This window comes from Pinus tabuliformis, chromosome J (genome assembly GCF_031772625.1).
Source record: "Pinus tabuliformis cultivar Carrire ecotype Pingquan chromosome J, CPIR1, whole genome shotgun sequence".
Lineage (NCBI taxonomy): Eukaryota > Viridiplantae > Streptophyta > Pinopsida > Pinales > Pinaceae > Pinus > Pinus tabuliformis.
Window position 1 is genome coordinate 1,400,472,424 of NC_142295.1, and position 19,283 is coordinate 1,400,491,706.

The following is a 19,283-nucleotide window of genomic DNA, read 5'->3' on the forward strand; positions in this document are numbered from 1 at the left end:
CCAAGAAAATTGCACTTTGGCTGTCACAGTCTATCCTTATAGCTTCCTGTACTAACCCCATACTTGAACACAATCTCTGCAACCAAACTGCTTCCTTGCTTGCATGAGTGGCTGCCATGTATTCTGTTTCTGTAGTTGATAGTGCCGCTACAGATTGTTTCTTACTCATCCAATTGACTGCACCTCCAAATAGGTTAAACACATACCCACTTGTAGTATTCTCTAATCCAGATCTCCAGCCCAGTCTGCATCAACAAAGCCATGAATATCCAACACTCTGTCAAATCCTGGTCTTCCTTGGTAGTACAAACCATAATCACTAGTGCCACGCAAATACCTGAAAACCCACTTCACTACTATCCAATGCTCCTTCCCTAGTTTTGACATAAACTTGCTCAATACTCCCACTACATGTGCAATGTCTGGTCTAGTACAGACCATTGCATACATCAAACTACCGACTGCACTTGCATATTGAACACAGGACATGTCTTCTTCCTCTTCTTGTGTCTTGGGACACTGTTTAGCAGATAGCCTCACACCTACAGGAATAGGAACCTTCACCGGCTTACTATCCTGTATATTAAACCTCTGCAGTATTGTCTTGACATACTTCCTCTGGTTTAACCAGAGCTTCCTCTTTGCCCGATCTCTTTTAATTTGCATGCCCAAAATATAGTCTGCAGCACCAAGATCTTTCATGTCGAATTTGGAGGACAGTTGGGTCTTCAAATCCTAGATAATTTCTTTGTCATTTCCAACCAGCAACATATTATCCACATACAAGACTAGATAAATAACACGGTCACCAATTAATTTAAAATACATACAGTGATCTGCTTTGCTTCTAGTGAAGCCAAGTCTCCGTATAAATGTATCAAATTTTTGATACCACATCCTTGGTGACTGTTTTAACCCATACAAAGACTTCTTTAACTTGCATACCAGTTCTTTCTTACCCTTCACCACAAAGCCTTCAGGTTGCTTCATGTAGATCTCCTCTTCGAGATCCCTGTGAAGAAATGTTGTCTTCACATCCATCTGTTCTACCTCAAAATCAAAAGCAGCAGCAATGGATAAAAGTAATCTAATAGAAGTTACCATGGCAACAGGAGAAAAAATATCACCAAAATCAATTCCCGGCACCTGGGAATAACCTTTTGCTACAAACTGAGCTTTGTATTTCTCCACTTTTCCTTCTGCATTTGTCTTCTTTTTGAACACCCACTTGCTGACAATGGGTTTCCTTCCGGCCAACAACTCCACCAAATCCCAAGCCTCATTTTTGTGCAAAGATGCCATTTCATCAACCATGGCCTCTTTCTAGAGTTTTCCATCCTCTGAATCCGCTGCTTCCTTCACAGTTCTGGGATCATCATCAGTAACAGACAAAGCAAAATTTGAACAGAAAGTAGATGGACTATACCTTTCTGGCTGCCTTCTTTCTCGAACTAATCTTCTCACAGTCGGAGTTTGTGGCTCTTCATCTTCTGATTCCTCCTCTGCTGTATAGTCTGATTCTTCCTCCTTTAGCTCAAACTCTATCTTCTCAGGTTCCTTTGGTTGGACTTCATGTTTAATAACATCTTTCACCTCTCTGAACACCACATCTCGGTTGGACACAACCTTCCTTATTACTGGGTTCCAAAGCTTATAACCCTTTAAACCATCTTTATACCTAATAAAGATGCACATTTCAGATTTACTATCCAACTTGGTTCTTTTCTCCTTTGGAACATGTACATATGCATCATATCCAAATACCCTTAGATGTGAAAGAGAGGGTTTCTTACCAGTCCATACCTCTTGTGGAGTCTTATCCTCCAACGCTAATGAAGGTGACCTATTGACTAGGTAACATGTAGTATCCACCTCCTCTGCCCAGAATTCCTGTCCTAACCCGGCACCACTGAGCATGCTTCTTGCCCTTTCCATAAACGTCTTGTTCATTCTTTCTGAAACTCCATTTTTCTATGGTTTATATGGAGTAGTCTTCTGCCATGATATACCACATCTCTGATAGAATTCTTCAAATTCGTTGCAGCAAAACTCTCCACCATTATCTATCCTTAGCACCTTTATCTTCTTCTCTGTTTGATTTTCCACCAAAGCCTTAAATTCTTTAAACCTGTCAAAGACTTTAGATTTCTTCTTAAGGAAATATATCCATGTATTCCTTAAGAATTCATCTATAAATGATACATAGTACATAGACTTACCCACTGATGGAACCTTCACAGGTCCAAACACATCACTGTGCACAAGTTCTAATATCTGTTTCGCCCTCTTACTACCAGAGGGGAAACTCACCCGATTCTACTTCCCCTGATACATTTAGCAATACTGAATCTGAGACACACAATCGTATTGTGCTCTTTGCCTTCCGATCCAACTTCTTCCATTCTTCATCAGACACTCCCGTTCGTTTAATACCTGGATATACTGCAATCCACTAGTCTTTATCCACCAACAGATCCTACATCTTGAGTTTCCACAACTCAAAACTCTAACCATTAAATTTCTCGATCTCTATCTTTTCACTACTTGCCATCTTCTTTCACCACCAGAATCAATCTCGCAGATCTCCCACTGAACAGGGTCTACTATAGGCCAGAGCAAAACCCCTCAGCAACAAAGGCATCCCCTTGAAGCCAAAACAGTTCTAATACCAAATGTAGGTTTTAACCCCGTACAGAAATTACCTACATACGAATTCTAAAACACAGAAAATAAACAATGCGAGAGCATAACACATAAAACACATACACAGAGATTTTCCCTTGCATCCCAAAACCGAGACTACCAGCTTGATTTTTCATTATGTTCCTTTAAATGTTACAATACATATTTATACACGTTGAAGCATCCAATACCATGAACTGAAAACCATCACGTCCAATACCGTGGACTGAAAACCATCGCGTCCAAAAACCATGTGCGAAAATCATGCACAAAACCATAGGTGGGTCCGCCCAACCTAACATAGGGTCCAAAACCAAAATTTTCTGAGGTGCTGCCCTGCACCCCATAAAGTGGGGTTACAGGTACACCTCAAACCCCCTGTGACTCCCTCTTGATACACAATCAGCCATGTGCGAAAATCATGCACAAAACCATAGGTGGGTCCGCCCAACCTAACATAGGGTCCAAAACCAAAATTTTCCGGGGTGCTGCCCCGCACCCCATAAAGTGGGGTTATAGGTACACCTCAAACCCCCTGTGACTCCCTCTTGATACACAATCAATGCAACGAAGGGGGTGCTCCGCCCCCCCCCATAACCCCCCGATTAACTACGTGGGCTAGTTGTGGAAAGAATATAACACAACCCAACAAAGGATGCTTCTGGAAATAGTTCCATTGCATAGATCTTTTCATTCTGAATCTACTGCAACTTGAATGGGCTAAAATGGACCCTCGATGATGAAGTTATCGCAGAAAGAAGACTGTATTTGTCCTTTGAAAAAGGAGGCAAATTATTATTAAATTAGGCTTAAGGCCTTATATGCATTCCTTAAGGAAATCACATCGGAAGAGGTGCAAAGGGTAGTCATAGACTCGAGGCCGGACGGACCCTTGATCAACGATCTCCGATATATCGCATCGGAGGTAGGCTGCCATGTGAAATCAGAACTCAGGTGAGCCGATGAAGCGATTGCGATGATCGGATCGGCGATATATATATTGGTTGGCGCAGACCCCCGGGCTGTTACAAATGTGATATGCCAATTGCGATATAGCGATGGGACCGATGACGATACGCCGATATCGGCGATCGGCGATCCCCGATATAAAGGGCCATTGACAGCATGAGATGCGATAAGCGATAAGGGCCAGACCCAATGGGATTATAGACCCGATTCCATAATATTTGAAATCTAGGAATTCAGGATTTCTGTGTATTTCCCATGTATTGGTTTTTTTGGCCAATACGCCATGCGATTGCGATTTGCGATGGGATGGTGGACCCGATAGGATTTTAAGCACGATCCTATAATATTTGAAGTCCGGGAAAACACTCAATCATGTGTTTTTGTCAGTTTTTCCTGTGTATTGCATTTTTGGCTATTTCCGTAGGAGGAAGGCCGAACGGTTGGGTTTTCCTGTGCCCGCCGATTCATGGCAATGAGAAACTGATTCTTTTGGGGAAACACATGGTTTTCCATGATGGAGGACTGTAACCGATGCGTTACAAAAACACAGAGAGGATGATTGACCAAGGAGCGCAGAGTGATTGCTGAAGGTCACTAGAAGGTTGCTAAAGGGCGTTTGGAGGTCGAGCGAACCATTGATGCACGCAGAGGCCAAGAGAAGCTCATGAGAGCCAAAGCCAGAGCCAAGAGCCAGAGTTGAGAGTGAGAGCACCAAAGCTGCAAAGCTAGAGTGTTTGACAGAGGCATAGCCACCAGAGGTTGGAGGCAGAGCCTCAGAGCCACAGAGCTCAAAGCAGACTTCTAAGAGCCGTGATGTCGTAGTGAAGCTGCAGAAAAGCAAAGGTTCGAAATGACCAAGCTGTTGCTAGTGTCCAGAGTGTGTTGAAGACAAAGGAAGGAGTTCTAGATGCAATACAGAATTCTGAGGGAGTCAAATAAGCCAGAAGCTCAAGAAGCTCAGAGCATTGACTGAAGGAGTCAAGTCCAGAGAAGCCTAAATCTGTCTACAGAGTGAGGATAGCCAGCGGGATAAGATGGCATTCTAAACCCATAGGTTCAGTGTAAACCAATGGAGTTGAGTGTGGAGCTTGTAAAAGATTCCTGCCATAATCCCATAGAGCCTAGTCGAATTGATTAAAGCTCAAGGAGACGTAGCCCAAGATATAAAGGTGAACTCCATACTATATTGTTGTTATGTGTGATTTCTTATTGCTACATTGCATTTGCTGCTTTATTTGTCGTTATATGTTTTCATATCAGTTGAAGCAAGTAAACTTAAAACACATAAACAGTCTTAAAACAAACATAAGCATACACCTATTTTCAAGCACTTTTTAATTCCACAATTGGGTAATCATAAGGTCTTTGGAATATTTAGCTTTGGAAGTGGGAGAGGTTCTTGTAAGCTTGACAAGAAGCCTTTAGGCTCCATTTTCAGATCAATGAAAATTCAGTTTTTAAATGTAGATCTTGTCAAGAGCGGGAGCATCGTCAGAAAACAGCTTCAAATATCAAAAATAAGACTAGTAACAAAGACAACCTTAAACATAAGACAAATCACATTTCTTCAACCTCACAAAATCATAGCCCAAGGTAGATACACCCTCTCCCTTGGTGGAAAAGAATCCTCCTGATATGGAGAAGGAAAGTGCATAAACATTAGCTGTGGCTAAAATTAATGGGCATAAAAGATTGCACGAATCTGATCAGTCGCATAGCGATAAAGCTTTTCACTTTGAGGATACGGCAACGACGGAGTGTTTTTCTAACACATAAAAATATGACAAATGTATCTTCAATTGTACGTAATACAACTATAGGATGGTTAAATATCAGTAAGAGAAAAAGGAAAAAAAACACAAACACCTCTCATGTTTGATATCACCAAAGATTTTTTCACATACATTTATAGGGTGAAGAGATACATAATATACTTAATATGTTATACTTGTTTGGAGGCATGACCTCCTTTGGCTTATTATAAACTGTATTAAAATAATAGCAGTGTAATATTTTTCTCTTTTAATAAAAATCACTAACAAAAAAATTCACAGTAAAATTAAATGATTTTTTTTTATGTGGGACCACTGTAAAAGTAAATGGTATTTTATATCGGACCATTATGATAGCAAATATTAATGCGCACAAGGTTTATGATGACGTTAAAACGATAAATGTGACAGAAATTTAATGACTAACCACTTAAAAAATATCAAGTTATAGACAGTCACACCAACTAATGGAAAATTTGATCCCTGGTAATAACCCTCAAATAAAGCAATAGGGCGTCGAAATCACCCGATTAATAAAACGATGCGAAATGAATTTAACTAATAATAATGTCTAAAATGGTTAAGGTTTTTAATATTATAGTATTATACATTCATAATAATCAATTAGCCTCGATGCAATCAATTAATATGAACATAAAACTCGATGCCATTTTGACGATGCCCTTAACATTGAATTCCAAAGATTCGAAGGGATAAACATTATATCAACCAATTACGTATAGACCCTTATCAAGTTTCTTTTGAAATAGTTTGATATAACTACAGTTAATGAATCAGAGGTACACAAAATATTTGGATATGGGTTTTTAAAATGTTTTATTATTACATGGGTATAAATATATTTAGTAAAAATATAAAATGTTTATTTCACTGCTATAATAGCAAAAGTATAAATATTTTTAACATTTCGTTATCTATATAGCTATTTACTCATTTTCATTATGACTTCCATGTCTTATCAGATTAGAATGAAAGTGAGCCCATAGTAAGAATGACAAATAGATAAGCATATTTTTTTGTGTTTCAACCTGTACAGATGTGAGGTTTGATTTGATATTATATCTAATGTTATTATTATAGTAATAATAATATAATATTATTATAGATAAAAAAAATGTTGTTTCAAAGTTTATATATTATATATAATGTTATTATTATAATATTATATAGGATAATGTATTGCCATACTATTATTATAATATAATGTAATGTAATCTAATATGTAATAGGTTTTATGTGGTTAGATTTTTTTTAATTTTGGATTAAATTTTTTGAGATATAAATATTGTATAGATTGAAAAGAAATTTGATATCTCTAATTTTTTGATAAATTTAGAAATAAAATTAAAATTAAAATGAAAAACAAAATAAAATAACTATTTTTAAAATAAGTTTCAATCATTTATCTAAAATTATAAAAAAAAAACATATTTCATAAAATTAAATTTCCATTATTCATACCTATTAATAATTAATAATTAAATTAAAATTTTAAAAACTTTATTTCAAAAAATACATTTATCAACATAAAAATTAACTTCAAAAATATACAATTCTTTAATTACAACTCATCTCATTCAAATTATATTCGTGGCAACCACTGTCTCTATTATAACCATTATAGTTGTTTCTATATTACTTATCTTTCACTACGAAATTCCAATATGGTGTTATAACCATTATATTTGTTTCTATATTACTTAGCTTTCACTACGGAATTTTAATATGGTATTATAACCATTATATTTGTTCCCCGACACAATAGATCTTATGCTTGTAAGTGCTCTATTTAACTCGAAAACAGAGGAACATTGCCACCCCTTTATAATTTTTCTCATTAGCCTTGGAACCATCGCATTCCTTCATCAAACACAAGCTCTAAATCCCTAAAAACACCTTTTAAATGATATAAACTAATTTTTTCTAATTTACAAAATAGTAAAAACCATTATACATCAAATCTTACAGCAAGAATTTCTGCCTGTGGTGTTGGACAAAACACAAATCAACCTGGTCCCTTCTACAAAACCCACCATAGTTTAAATGCGCCCCTGGTACCAACGCAATCAAACCCACCATAGTTTGAATGCACCCCTTGTACCAATGCAACCAAATGAAGTACTCAACTAAAACTCTAAACCAAACTGTCGTGCTAGCCGAGTTCATTAATTATAGAAAGGAAGGCGCGCCGTAGGAACCACAAGCAACGGCACTTGCTTACGCATTGTGAGACCGAGGGCTTCTGCCATATCGAGCTTCTCAGGGGACTGGCCGTTGGGGAGCGAGAACGCAAAGGAATGAATTAGGGTGGCCAGCATGAGCGGAACCGTGCGGAGCGCCATGCTCAACCCCGGACAAATCCGTCTGCCTGCGCCGAATGGGATCAGCTGGAAATCATTGCCCCTAACGTCGACGGTGCTGCCCACAAACCTGTCAGGGTCGAACTCCAGTGGTCTCTCCCACACCTCCGGGTCGCGCTGCATGCCCCAGGCGTTCACGAGGAGACGACAGTTTTTGGGGATGTAATATCCCTCTATCTCGCACGCCTCCGTTGCCATTCTAGGCACCAGCAGAGGAGCAGAGGGGTGCAGCCGTAACGTCTCTTTTACAACGGCCAGCAAGTAGGGGAGGTTTTGCAGGTCGGATTCCTTTATCTTTCTTTGCTCCCCTTTCACCCCGGAGTCTAATTCTTCCTGGCATTTCCTCATCACCTTTGGATGGCGTATTAGCTCTGCCATTGCCCATTCCACTGTGATCGAAGATGTGTCTGTTCCCGCTAGGAACATGGTCTGAAAAACATAAATTATGCATAAGTTGCAATAAAAAATATAGACATTCCGAAGAAGAGAACATTTCAATTCAACGCAACTCTGTCCACTGTGTGCATACACACATAAATATAAACTACTGCAAGCACCAAAGGGAGAACCAAACTTTGGAAAACATAAATCTAAGGAACTTTAACTTAATAAGGAGTCAAAACGAATTGAGCCTCTCCAAAGCTGGTTAAGGTAATACAGTAGTGAATTTTGATAGATTTGAACATGAGTGACTATGCAGTCATCAATTAACTATGTCATGCAATTGGAGATCAATAAAACTTATGCATATATTTGTGGAGTGTTCTTTTGGTAATAATAATAATATTTTGAGCATGACTCTACTCACTAGTCTAACTAAAGTGGAATTAAGTGCAAGTTATCTCCAATATCCATTAAAGATGAAGCACTATTACTCACAACACAATCAATGGGTCCCACTAAGAAGTCATGTAAGGAACTCATTTTACAATGCATTTAAATAACATAGAACAACTACAAGAAGAGGAAAGAGGGAAAACCACATAGGAATACAAAAAAAAAAAACCCAAATTACAATACTAAAAAAGAAATACAATTGCTATGCAATTGTGTCCTTCACCCAAAGGCGGTCTCACAGAAAGTGAAACTTTTACTCAGTGAAATTCTTTGCCAATATTTCGGCAATCTGTTGAGAAGTGGGACAATACTAGTGAAATTCTTTGTGGATATTTCGACAATCTGTTGAGAAGTGGGACAACACTCCAAGTTGAAGAAGCCATCATCTACCAATTCGCAGATGTAATGTGTGTGGGTATTGATATGTTTTGTTTGTTCTCGTGGCACTGGATCTCTAAAAAACCTTAGTGTACTTTAATTGTTGCACCAAATGACAATCACGCAATGAAATAGGATAACAAGATGAGTGTGGAAGTTTGAAACCAAATGGCTTGAATGGAAATGTTGATTGTGGATTCTATATTCATCATGTGTTGATGACAAATAAATCACAAATAGCTTTTTCATTGGATCAAGAAATGGGGTCAGTACCCAAAGTGTGAACATATCCGAAGGTAGACTTGCGATCAATGTTATTGCTAGCCCAATCAGATTCAATGTGGCCAATGAGATCCAAAGTACATCTTGCTACATAATGATTCCCATAGCTGATGGTCCCCTAGACATATCTGAGTATGTGCTTGGTAGCTTTCCAATGCATCTCATGTGGCTCTCAATCATTATGGATGTAATGCATTTGGATCTCAATATGTTTTTTTGTTCCTCCTGCACTAGATTTCTACAAAACTTTAATGTCATATTATTATCACACTAGATGACAATGATGTGATGAAATAGGATACCAAGCTTAGTGAGGAAGAATGCAACCAAATTGCCTGAATGGAAATGTTGGTTGCAAATCTATATTTGGTCTATTTCAATGAAAAATGAATCACAGACAACTTTTCATTGGACCAATAAATGGAGCTAGTTCCTAGAATGAGAACATAGCTAAAAGTGGACTTGCAATCAATGTTATTACTAACCTAATTAGAATTAATGTGGCTAATAAGATCTGAGGTACATCCTGCTACATAATGATTCCCACAACTAAGGGTCCCATGGACATATATGAGTATGAGCTTCACATCTTTCCAATCCATCTCATGTGGCTTTCGCATATATCTATAAATTTCACCTACTACTTTTGAGAGTTCTGAATGAGATTGAGTGAGATAGAGGAGGCTTCTCACAAGATTTTAGTACATGTTCCAATCAAAAAATGGTGTATCATTTCCATCCTCAGGGTGTACCCCCTATAAGAAAGGTGTAGCTGTTGGCTTTGAGTTGATCATGTGAAAGCGAACAAAGAGATCTCTCACATATGTGGAGTGAGGAATTTTGATCCTTGACTAAATTTGGTTTATTTCTAGCCCAAAGAAGAAGGGTAACAAACTGATATATTTCATCGAAAACCTGTGATGCAAATTATTTTTTAATGCAACAATTATTGAGGCTAAACTACCTACTATTGATAAATCATCTACATAGATCACTATGATCAATAGAGAGTCACATATTGTTAACATTATAAAATTTGGATTATATTGATATCAAACAAATGTTGAAAGAGTAAATAGGAATCCATTTTAGAATACAATTCTCTAGGTGCCTATTTGAGGCCATAGAGAGACTTCTTGAGACAACAAACTAAAGATGAATTCTTTACATACCCTTGTGTCCACTCCATGTAAATTTACTCTTTGCGACCACCATGAAGCAATGCATTCTTCACATCCATTTGATGAACCTCCTAGTTTCTTTTTATTGCAATGGAAATAGCTAATTGAATAGAGTTTGTTTTTGTCATTAGAGCAAAAATTTCATAATAATCAATGCCATGAACTCTTCAAAGTCATTTGGCCACCAACTGCACTTGTATATGCTCACAAGTCCATTTGTTGCTTTCTTTGTATTGTAGACCCACTTGCATTTCACAAGCTTCTAATTTGAAGGAAGTAGAACCAAGTCCCAAGTTTGGCTCTTGAAGGCTTCCTTGTAGCTTTGGCATAAGTTTGAGGGTTTTGTTGTATTCTTTGAATGGTTCCTATATAGGGAAATATTCCAAGGAACCTCGAACCAATCTTTAGACTGCAAGTTGGCCCTTAGGTAAGAGGGGGCTCCCTCAATGAATCATCTACCCATTGTCACCACAAAAAATGTTCATTTAACTAAAGAACAATGGCCATATCTAAAATGATAAAATATGATAGGATGGCCAAGGTTAAGTACAAAAAAGAAGAAGGATTAGAATAGAACATCAAACTTCTATGATCAAATGTCTAATGCATTGGGAATGTAGTCTCAAAGAATAGAGCACAAAATATGATAAGAGAAAGATGGGAGAAATAAAGGAAAACAATTAATTCATAAACACAAGCGGTGAGAACATAAGTCATTGATGTGTTGTGATAGGATAGGATGGTTCCAATGTGAATTACTAAATGAATCTAACAATAAAATGATGTCCTGAAATTTGATTTAGAAAATTGATCCAAGATAATAACATGTAAATGTATAATTCTAAGAACAATTTTAACATATACTCTGCAACTACTCGAAATAGTATTTTAAAGAAATTCTCATTGTACCCTGAAAATGTGTAAATACTTCATACATAAACAAAAATAACAAAGACATATTTGAACCCCAGTGTTATGGTTTATCAACCTCTAAGTAGTTGAGAATTAGTCTACAAAATCACATAAGGCTGAGCTAAAACAAATGTGGAAAAATGAAAAAAACTTGACACATAAAAATAGAGGAAAAAGTATCTTTAATACATTTAATAGATGAATCCAATAGCAATCATTTTAAGTCAAAAATTTACCATGTGTAATAACCCATTAAACTTACAACAAAGGCATAGCCTCCTTGCTACCAAAAATCTTCACTCTCACTGCCCAAAACACTATTCAAATTTAAGTTGTTGTATATATGTTGATGGTGGAGAGGCTCCGTTGGATATGGAAACCGATACTCAACTGCTACCTTGAAATATAGGAATTGATTGAATGATTTATTTAAATAATAAAAAGATGAGGATGGCTAAAAAATTAGATACATCAGTTATATGTTGTTGGTTACCCCTAAAAGTATGAGTTTGCTAGCAACTGATCTCCATAAGCATGTATTGGATGAATTTTGTTACTTGTTGAAATCCTTCCCTTTTCCACGAGTTGAATACTCTGCCACTAAATAACTTGGTATTCATTTACCTATGGAAGTAGTATACGCAAAGTAAGATCTTGTCGCATAATTAGGTGGTCCTAAAAAAATTTCTCAACGCACTCAAGAGGCTTCTTGTTTAAATCGGCACCTTCAGAATCCTTTGAGTCACTGTGTGTTGGACTACCTCTATTTTCTTCTTTATCATAATTTGTATCACTTTTCCTGTCTATTTCATGGGGGCTTCACGTGGGAGAAATACGATACCACGTGAGTTCATATTGGGGTATATATTGAGGAAAAAACGACATAATATATTAGGGGATATACAAGGGGTAAATGGTTTTTATATTGTGACGTATAAAAAATGGAGCTCGAAGTTAATGAAAAAATATAAAGGGATGTAAAAAATGTTAATAAAAAATGGATACCTACAATATCTAGTGAAAGTAGGGGCTTTTTAAATTGGGAAGCTGTATTGGGTTTGTATTGGTAGGGGGTTAAATAATGTGGTTTTTAGAGGTATTTTCCAATATGTAGTCAAACTAGGGGTATTGTTTAGTATGCCACGAACACACGTGATATGTCAGAGGTTCATTCAATGAAGCCCCGTGATCTATTTCTTCCTCCTTTGAATGAAGCCATCACCACGGTTTCAACATGTCAGTGGTTGGTGGCCTCTGTACAAAGATATTTAGTATACATTGCAAGTGCAAAAACAACTTGCAGGTAACTGAATTCCACAATCCTTGTTAGAATATGTAATTCCTACTTGTATCAGTTGTGTCTTTCTAACTAGAGGAGTCTGTTCCTAACAATCTTCCTAGATTTGTGTGTGGTTGAGATATTCTCTCAAACAACAGATTGTATGTCCAAGATAGTTTTACTATCTTGAAACAATACTCATGTATATATGTAATTTGATATTTGATTAATAAAGTAGAGAAGATGGTTTACACTATCGAGTTTTATCATGGTATCAGAGCCTTGAGGGCCTGGCCCCTCGTGGGCTTGGTCCGCCGAGGGAAATAAAGAATTCGATTTTTTGTTTTGGTTTTTATTTTTTGGTTTGTCCATTTCTTCAAGACGATATTGGTGAAGTATGAAGTGTTTCCACTGTGTGTTTTATTTAACAGAGATCGGTGGCTACCACTATAGAGGTCACTCATGTTTTTGTGCCCACCGAAGTTCCTGCAACGGAAGTCGTGAAGGTTAAGGGCAACACTGTGAAAACAATAGATGCAGAGGCAGGGACATCTACTGTTGAGGAAAGAATCTAACATTTTTGTTCTTCGTTCAATCCGTAAGGTTGTGGCAGCAAAGATGGCGCAGAGGGAGTTGGCGCTCGTGGCTGTAGGTCGAAGTGTGTGGATTCAAAGGCACCATTGAAGCAGATCCACCTCAGGAATCAACACAAAATCGAGTGGTGCCGGCATCTAAGACGATTTGAGGCCGAAGCCCACCCGGACTGCCGAGGTGGAGGCCGCATTTTTTTCTCTACTTCCATGCAGGAGGCCACCATTTTTTATGCTTCTTGGTCTATGGATGATCTGGGCACGAAGGACCTGCATATTTAATGAACTGGGAGTTGCGAGTTGCACCCTGAATGGATAGATCCAATCCAATCTTATAGATCTGATAGAAGAAAATAATAGATCTGATCTTATAGATCCGATCTTCATTACGATTTGTTGGTGGGAAATTGAAGCTCGTAATGAGTGGGTTTTTTTAAGTTAAGGATCCGTGAGTTGCACCATCGGTGACTGTGAGGGGAAGCTGCGACAGAAGGTTGCAATAGGAGGTCTCACTTAACGATGGCTTTGATGTGCCCGTATGGTCAGGTTTTGGGAGGAGAGAACCTACCCAAAACAGGAGGAGAGAACCCATCCACGTCCTAGAAACGTGGAATTGATTAAAAATTCGTCACTGTGGTCCTGTGTGTGAGTGTTCCGTACAGACCGATGATGGCACCTAAGATTTTGTCATCTTCCTCATCCTTGGTGTAACGTCTTGAGGTTCTACCTGGGCATGCGACGCGTTTGGGCGACGAGCGAGCTGGGCACACACGCGGTTGGAGGCGAGGTTGGTCACACGACGGTGGTGCAACACTTGTGCGACAGACTTGCGACGAAAGGTGCGACATTCTCTTGGAACATATGCGGACATACGAGGAGAGCGTTGGGAGTTTATACACCTTGGAGCGTCGAGCAATAATGTTGGCGGCCGACATGTATTTTGGGCGTTTAAAGGGGTGTGCACCAAGCATTGGGCAAGTCGGCCTCGTGCCAGACTTGGCCCCAAGCTTGGCTATATATTGTAAACGCGTTTGGAGCATTCAAACATCACATTCGATCATAGAAACTTCACACAAGAGAGTAGTGCGCAAGTTCTAGTGCGCAATAGGGGAAGGAGAATGCGTAGTTCTCATGCGCCCATCCTTTGGCTAGTTGCACGGTAGAAGAAGTCACACTTGGTGTTGGGTGAAGGTGCGGGCGAAGGTGTGCCCGGTGATCGAGTGAGGCGTGCACGGTGAACGTGTGGTGCCCGTTTGTGCAAAGTCTTGGCGTGGGTGTCTTGGTGGCTCGGGTGAGCGTCCGCCCATCGTGCAAGTGTGCACGAAGGTGAACGAAGGTTGGAACTAGATGTCGTAGAGTTGGTCAGGCAGTACTACGTGTTGTTCACACGATTTGGGCGTTTGCCAAGAGTTGGCAAGCGGGAATGCGTGTGGGCAGGTGTACACGGTTTGGGTGTTTTCGACTAAACAAAGAGCGAACATGCGAAGACGTGTGATGAGGTGAACAATGGGTTGGTGAGTCATGCGGCAACCGTGTGGAGGTGCCGACGAGCTGGGCAACCAAGTTTGCCGAAGTTGGAAATTTGGCTAAGTATAAATTTGGGGTTTCCCAAGGACTTAGCCTATACTTTGTAAAAGTGGAAAATTATACATATATTTATTTTTGGGCAGACTCATATTGCGGGGAGTTGCCCCTCCCTTTATACTGTTATGCATTTCTCTTGTATAATGTTGTTGATAATGAATGTGTATGGGTGTTCATTGGTATAAAGGCACATTAATAATACTTGGTAACAAAAATAAAACTAAGTATGGAATGTTAAGGCATAGTCTACAATCGTAAGTATTGGTAAAAAGAAAACGGTTGGTAGTGCCACACCTCGCTATAAGCGGTTGAAAGACTACCGCAGGTGTAGGGGCATGACAGTTCGTATCAGAGCAGGGTTGTTCGTGACGAAGTGACAGTGGAAGCAGGTACTTGCAGATGAAGGAAGATGGTTTCACATACAACTGGAACAAGCCCTGGTTCTTGGTTATAGGGAACTTGGTGAAGCTGGTGAATGATGAAACAGGTTTAGCAGAGGTGAAGCTCAGTGCTTGGACCAAGCTGAACAACAAGGCATGGCAAGTTTGGAAGAATGCGAAGGGAAGCTCTTGCTTACCTTATACAGGTTGAAGCGGATGAAAGAAGAGAATCCCCGGATTCGAGAGAAGCTTGAAGTCTTGGAAAAGAATGTTGAGGATGAACTTCTTCAACTTGGTTGGACAATGGAGCAGGATGAAGATGCGGATTGTGCTGACAAGGAAGAGGAAGCCGTGATGATTGAGGATGTTGCAGATGTGACAACGATGGAGGATGAACATGAGATTGATCAAGTTGGACTAGGATCGTGCAGTTGGCAGACATGGATGGATGAGGATACTCATATGGAGGAACCTCATGATGATGATGATGTAAGTACTATTGATACTTGTGTTTCACTTGAGCATTTGGTAGATGGACCGTATGCAGGGAAGGGCAAAGTCAGTTTGCCAATGCAAGGGAGCATCTTACCATGGATGACTATGATGAGACCTTGTATGGAGAAGCAAGGATTGTTGATTATTGCAGGACTTGTTGGGGTTGTTTGTGACCTTATGGTAGAAGGTACAAAGGCCCGTGACAAGGGAGGAACATGATGATCGTTGCGGATGAATGGGTCATGCTTTAGTCACATTGGCTAAGTGCCCGACATGACACATGAACAGGTTGAAGGGCACACACTTGAGTTGCTTGGGTGGACTTCTCATGGCCGAGACCAAGAGATAGTCTTGGTGGAACCTTCAGTGGAGGAGCCATGATGGAAGGGACTCGTGATGTGATGATGATGATATGGTTGGGTGACCGAGTTCACTAGACCGAAGATTGCAGACTTGGATGAGGATGACCAATTTTTGTGACGAGTCTACTTGGTTGGACTACATGGGCAGCTTAGTCATGGACATCAGGTTGGAGACATGGAGCATGGTAGTCTTATGCAGGGACATTATGCGGGAGCACTTGTAGAGGTGTCACTTATGGGCATCCAATGAGGAGTGCCAAGGTAGGGATGTTCTGCAGATAGATTTGCTAGTGTGACAAGGAGACTTATTACTTATGAGCCGATTGAGAGGTTGTGCACTGTTGTACAATAAGGCCATGGACTTGGATGGAGTTGTGAGCAGACTATGGAGCATTCCTACTACATGGAGAGCTGAGGCATCTTGCAGAGACCTTTGGGCCAAGACTTGTATGCTTGTTGAGATGTTGGTTGGGGATGGTTTATGGAGCTCATGATGACATGAGATTGTTGTGACTTCTAGGGAGACTTCATATATGGTGGACTTGGAGGATCTGATGCATTGAGGAGCTGAGGTCAGAGACTTTGATGCAGGTGCATACTTCCGAGTACATGCATGGGTGTGGCTTGGGAGAGTGACTTGATGTGGAGGATCGATATGAGACACTTTGGAGTGATGGAGTTACAACAATGGTGATGCCTTGGTGACTACACTTGGGCATGGGTTGAGCCGAGACTCAACTACCTTTTGACATGAGAGCTGATTGATCTATGATCATGGGCAGCACATGGATAGATGAGACAGATGCATACTTGTTTCTATGACAGACTTGAGGGATGACACATTGCAGATATGATGGAGGTTGCTTCATGGACCTAGATGTGGCACACCGAGAGTTGGAGATTGATGAGATGATCTCTTCATATGGAGGAGATACACACATAGATGATGTTGGGATAGATGTGGCTGATTTCATGTAGCACATTGACACCAAACATCATGGATAGCATGTTGCAGTTGAGATGAGGACTACTTCATGGACCTGAGCATGGCTTACACTTGTATGGAGATGGATTCTTGATCGAGTTGAGGATGTGACATGATGTTATGAGAAACGACTGATGGTGGCATGAGGATGTTCATTCTCATGGTTTGAGCATGACAGTTGGATTAGCTACCCAACTAGTTCAGGCATGGGGGAGCTCAGTGTGCATAGATGTGTTAGAAATTGTTGGAGTATCATGGCAGTAGATCACATGAGTATGGCACATGATGAGGTCGACACAAGAGGTCGCAGGAAGCATGTAGTTTGTGATGGAGGGGACAGTCTTCCATGTTGGAGAGCAGCATGTGGAGATTGTGACAGGGTGATCGATGATCATGGATTGAGATGATATCTGATGTATGACATAACGATGGGGTGTATACCTTGGTATGATGAGCTTGGTGACAAATGGTTGCTGAGGCGAGACATGGTGGAGATGGAGCTCTACATATGTTGCAGGGATGGTTGCAGTATGTGGAGGAGTTGACATCATGGATATTGATGATCTTGGTGGATGGCTACTAGGATGATATGTTGTCGAGGACGACAACGATTTTAGGTGGAGGAGGATGTAACGTCCTGAGGTTCTACCCGGGCATGCGACGCGTTTGGGCGACGGGCGAGCTGAGCGTGCACGCGGTTGGAGGTGGGTTAGGTCACACGACGGTGGTGCGACACTTGTACGACAGACCTGCGACGAAAGATGCGACGTTCTCTTGGAACATATGCGCACATATGAGGAGAGCGTTGGGAGTTTATACACCTTGGAGCGTTGGGCAATAATGTTGGTGGCCAACATGTATATTGGGCGTTCAAAGGGGTGTGCACCAAGCGTTGGGCAAGTCGGCCTTGTGCCAGACTTGGCCCCAAGCTTGGCTATATATTGTAAACGCGTTTGGAGCATTCAAACATCACATTCGATCGTAGCAACTTCGCACAAGAGAGTAGTGCACAGGTTCTAGTGTGAAATAGGGGAAGGAGAAGGCACAGTTCTCATGCGCCCATCCTTGGGCTAGTCACACGGTAGAAGAAGTCGCACTTGGTGTTGGGCGAAGGTGCGGGCGAAGGTGCGCCCAGTGATCGGGTGAGGCGTGCACGGTGAACGTGTGGTGCCCGTTTGTGCAAAGTCTTGGCGTGGGTGTCTTGGTGGCTCGAGTGAGCGCCCGCCCATCGTGCAAGTGTGCACGAAGGTGAACAAAGGTTAGAACCAAATGTTGTAGAGTTGGGCAGGCGGTACTACGTGTTGTTCACACGATTTGGGCATTTGCCAAGAGTTGGCAAGCGGGACTGAGTGTGGGTAGGTGTACACGGTTTGGGCGTTTGCAACCAAACAAAGAGCGAACCAGCGAAGACGTGTGACGAGGTGAACAACCGGTTGGTGAGTCATGCAGCGACCGTGCGGAGGTGCCGATGAGCTGGGCAACCAAGTTTGCCGAAGTTGGCTAAGTATAAATTTGGGGTTTCCCAAGGACTTAGCCTATACTTTGTAAAAGTGGAAAATTATACATATATTGATATTTGGGCAGACTCATATTGCAGGGAGTTGCCCCTCCCTTTATGCTGTTGTGCATTTCTCTTGTATAATGTTGTTGATAATGAATGTGTATGGGTGTTCATCGGTATAAAGGCACATTAATAATACTTGGTAATAAAAATAAAACTAAGTATGGAATGTTAAGCGTAGTCTACAATCGTAAGTATTGGTAAAAAGAAAACGGTTGGTAGTGCCGCACCTCGCTATAAGTGGTTGAAAGACTACTGCAGGTGTAGGGGCGTGACACTTGGAGTCCGACAACAACGTGCAGGAGAATGATCACTCGGAGACGACGATTCCCAAGCCCTGGGCCTCGCTGCCCAGGCCTTTGTCTATGACAGATCTAATTGCAATGTCGAGTCATGAATCTTAGGTTCTAGTGGCCTATTAGGGAGTTTCTGGACTGTACAGTGAGGCTGCAACATTGAAAGCTTATCCACGTTGTGAGGTTGTTCCTTGTAAAGAGTTTGAAGCGGCATTCGAGGCAGTTGAACAATGGGTTGTTGACAAAGTTGTTTTTCCTATTGAAAATTCATTTGGTGGTAGCATTCACCATAATTATGATCTACTTCTTCATCACCACTTGCATATAGTAAGTGAAGTGCACCTTGCAGTTAATCAC

At 40.5% G+C, this 19,283-nt stretch overlaps 1 protein-coding gene across 1 annotated transcript in view; it reads right to left on the reverse strand.

Annotated features, from left to right (window-relative positions):
- Window positions 1-7,323: 7,323 nt before the first annotated feature.
- The window catches only part of LOC149232598 (flavonoid 3'-monooxygenase CYP75B137-like), a 30,000-nt gene continuing 18,040 nt past the window's right edge, over window positions 7,324-19,283 (reverse strand). The window contains exon 2 of the mRNA XM_089379452.1: window positions 7,324-8,233. Coding sequence (XP_089235578.1) covers window positions 7,610-8,233 — 624 coding nt within the window. The 3' untranslated portion in view covers window positions 7,324-7,609. The remainder of the gene's footprint in view (window positions 8,234-19,283) is intronic.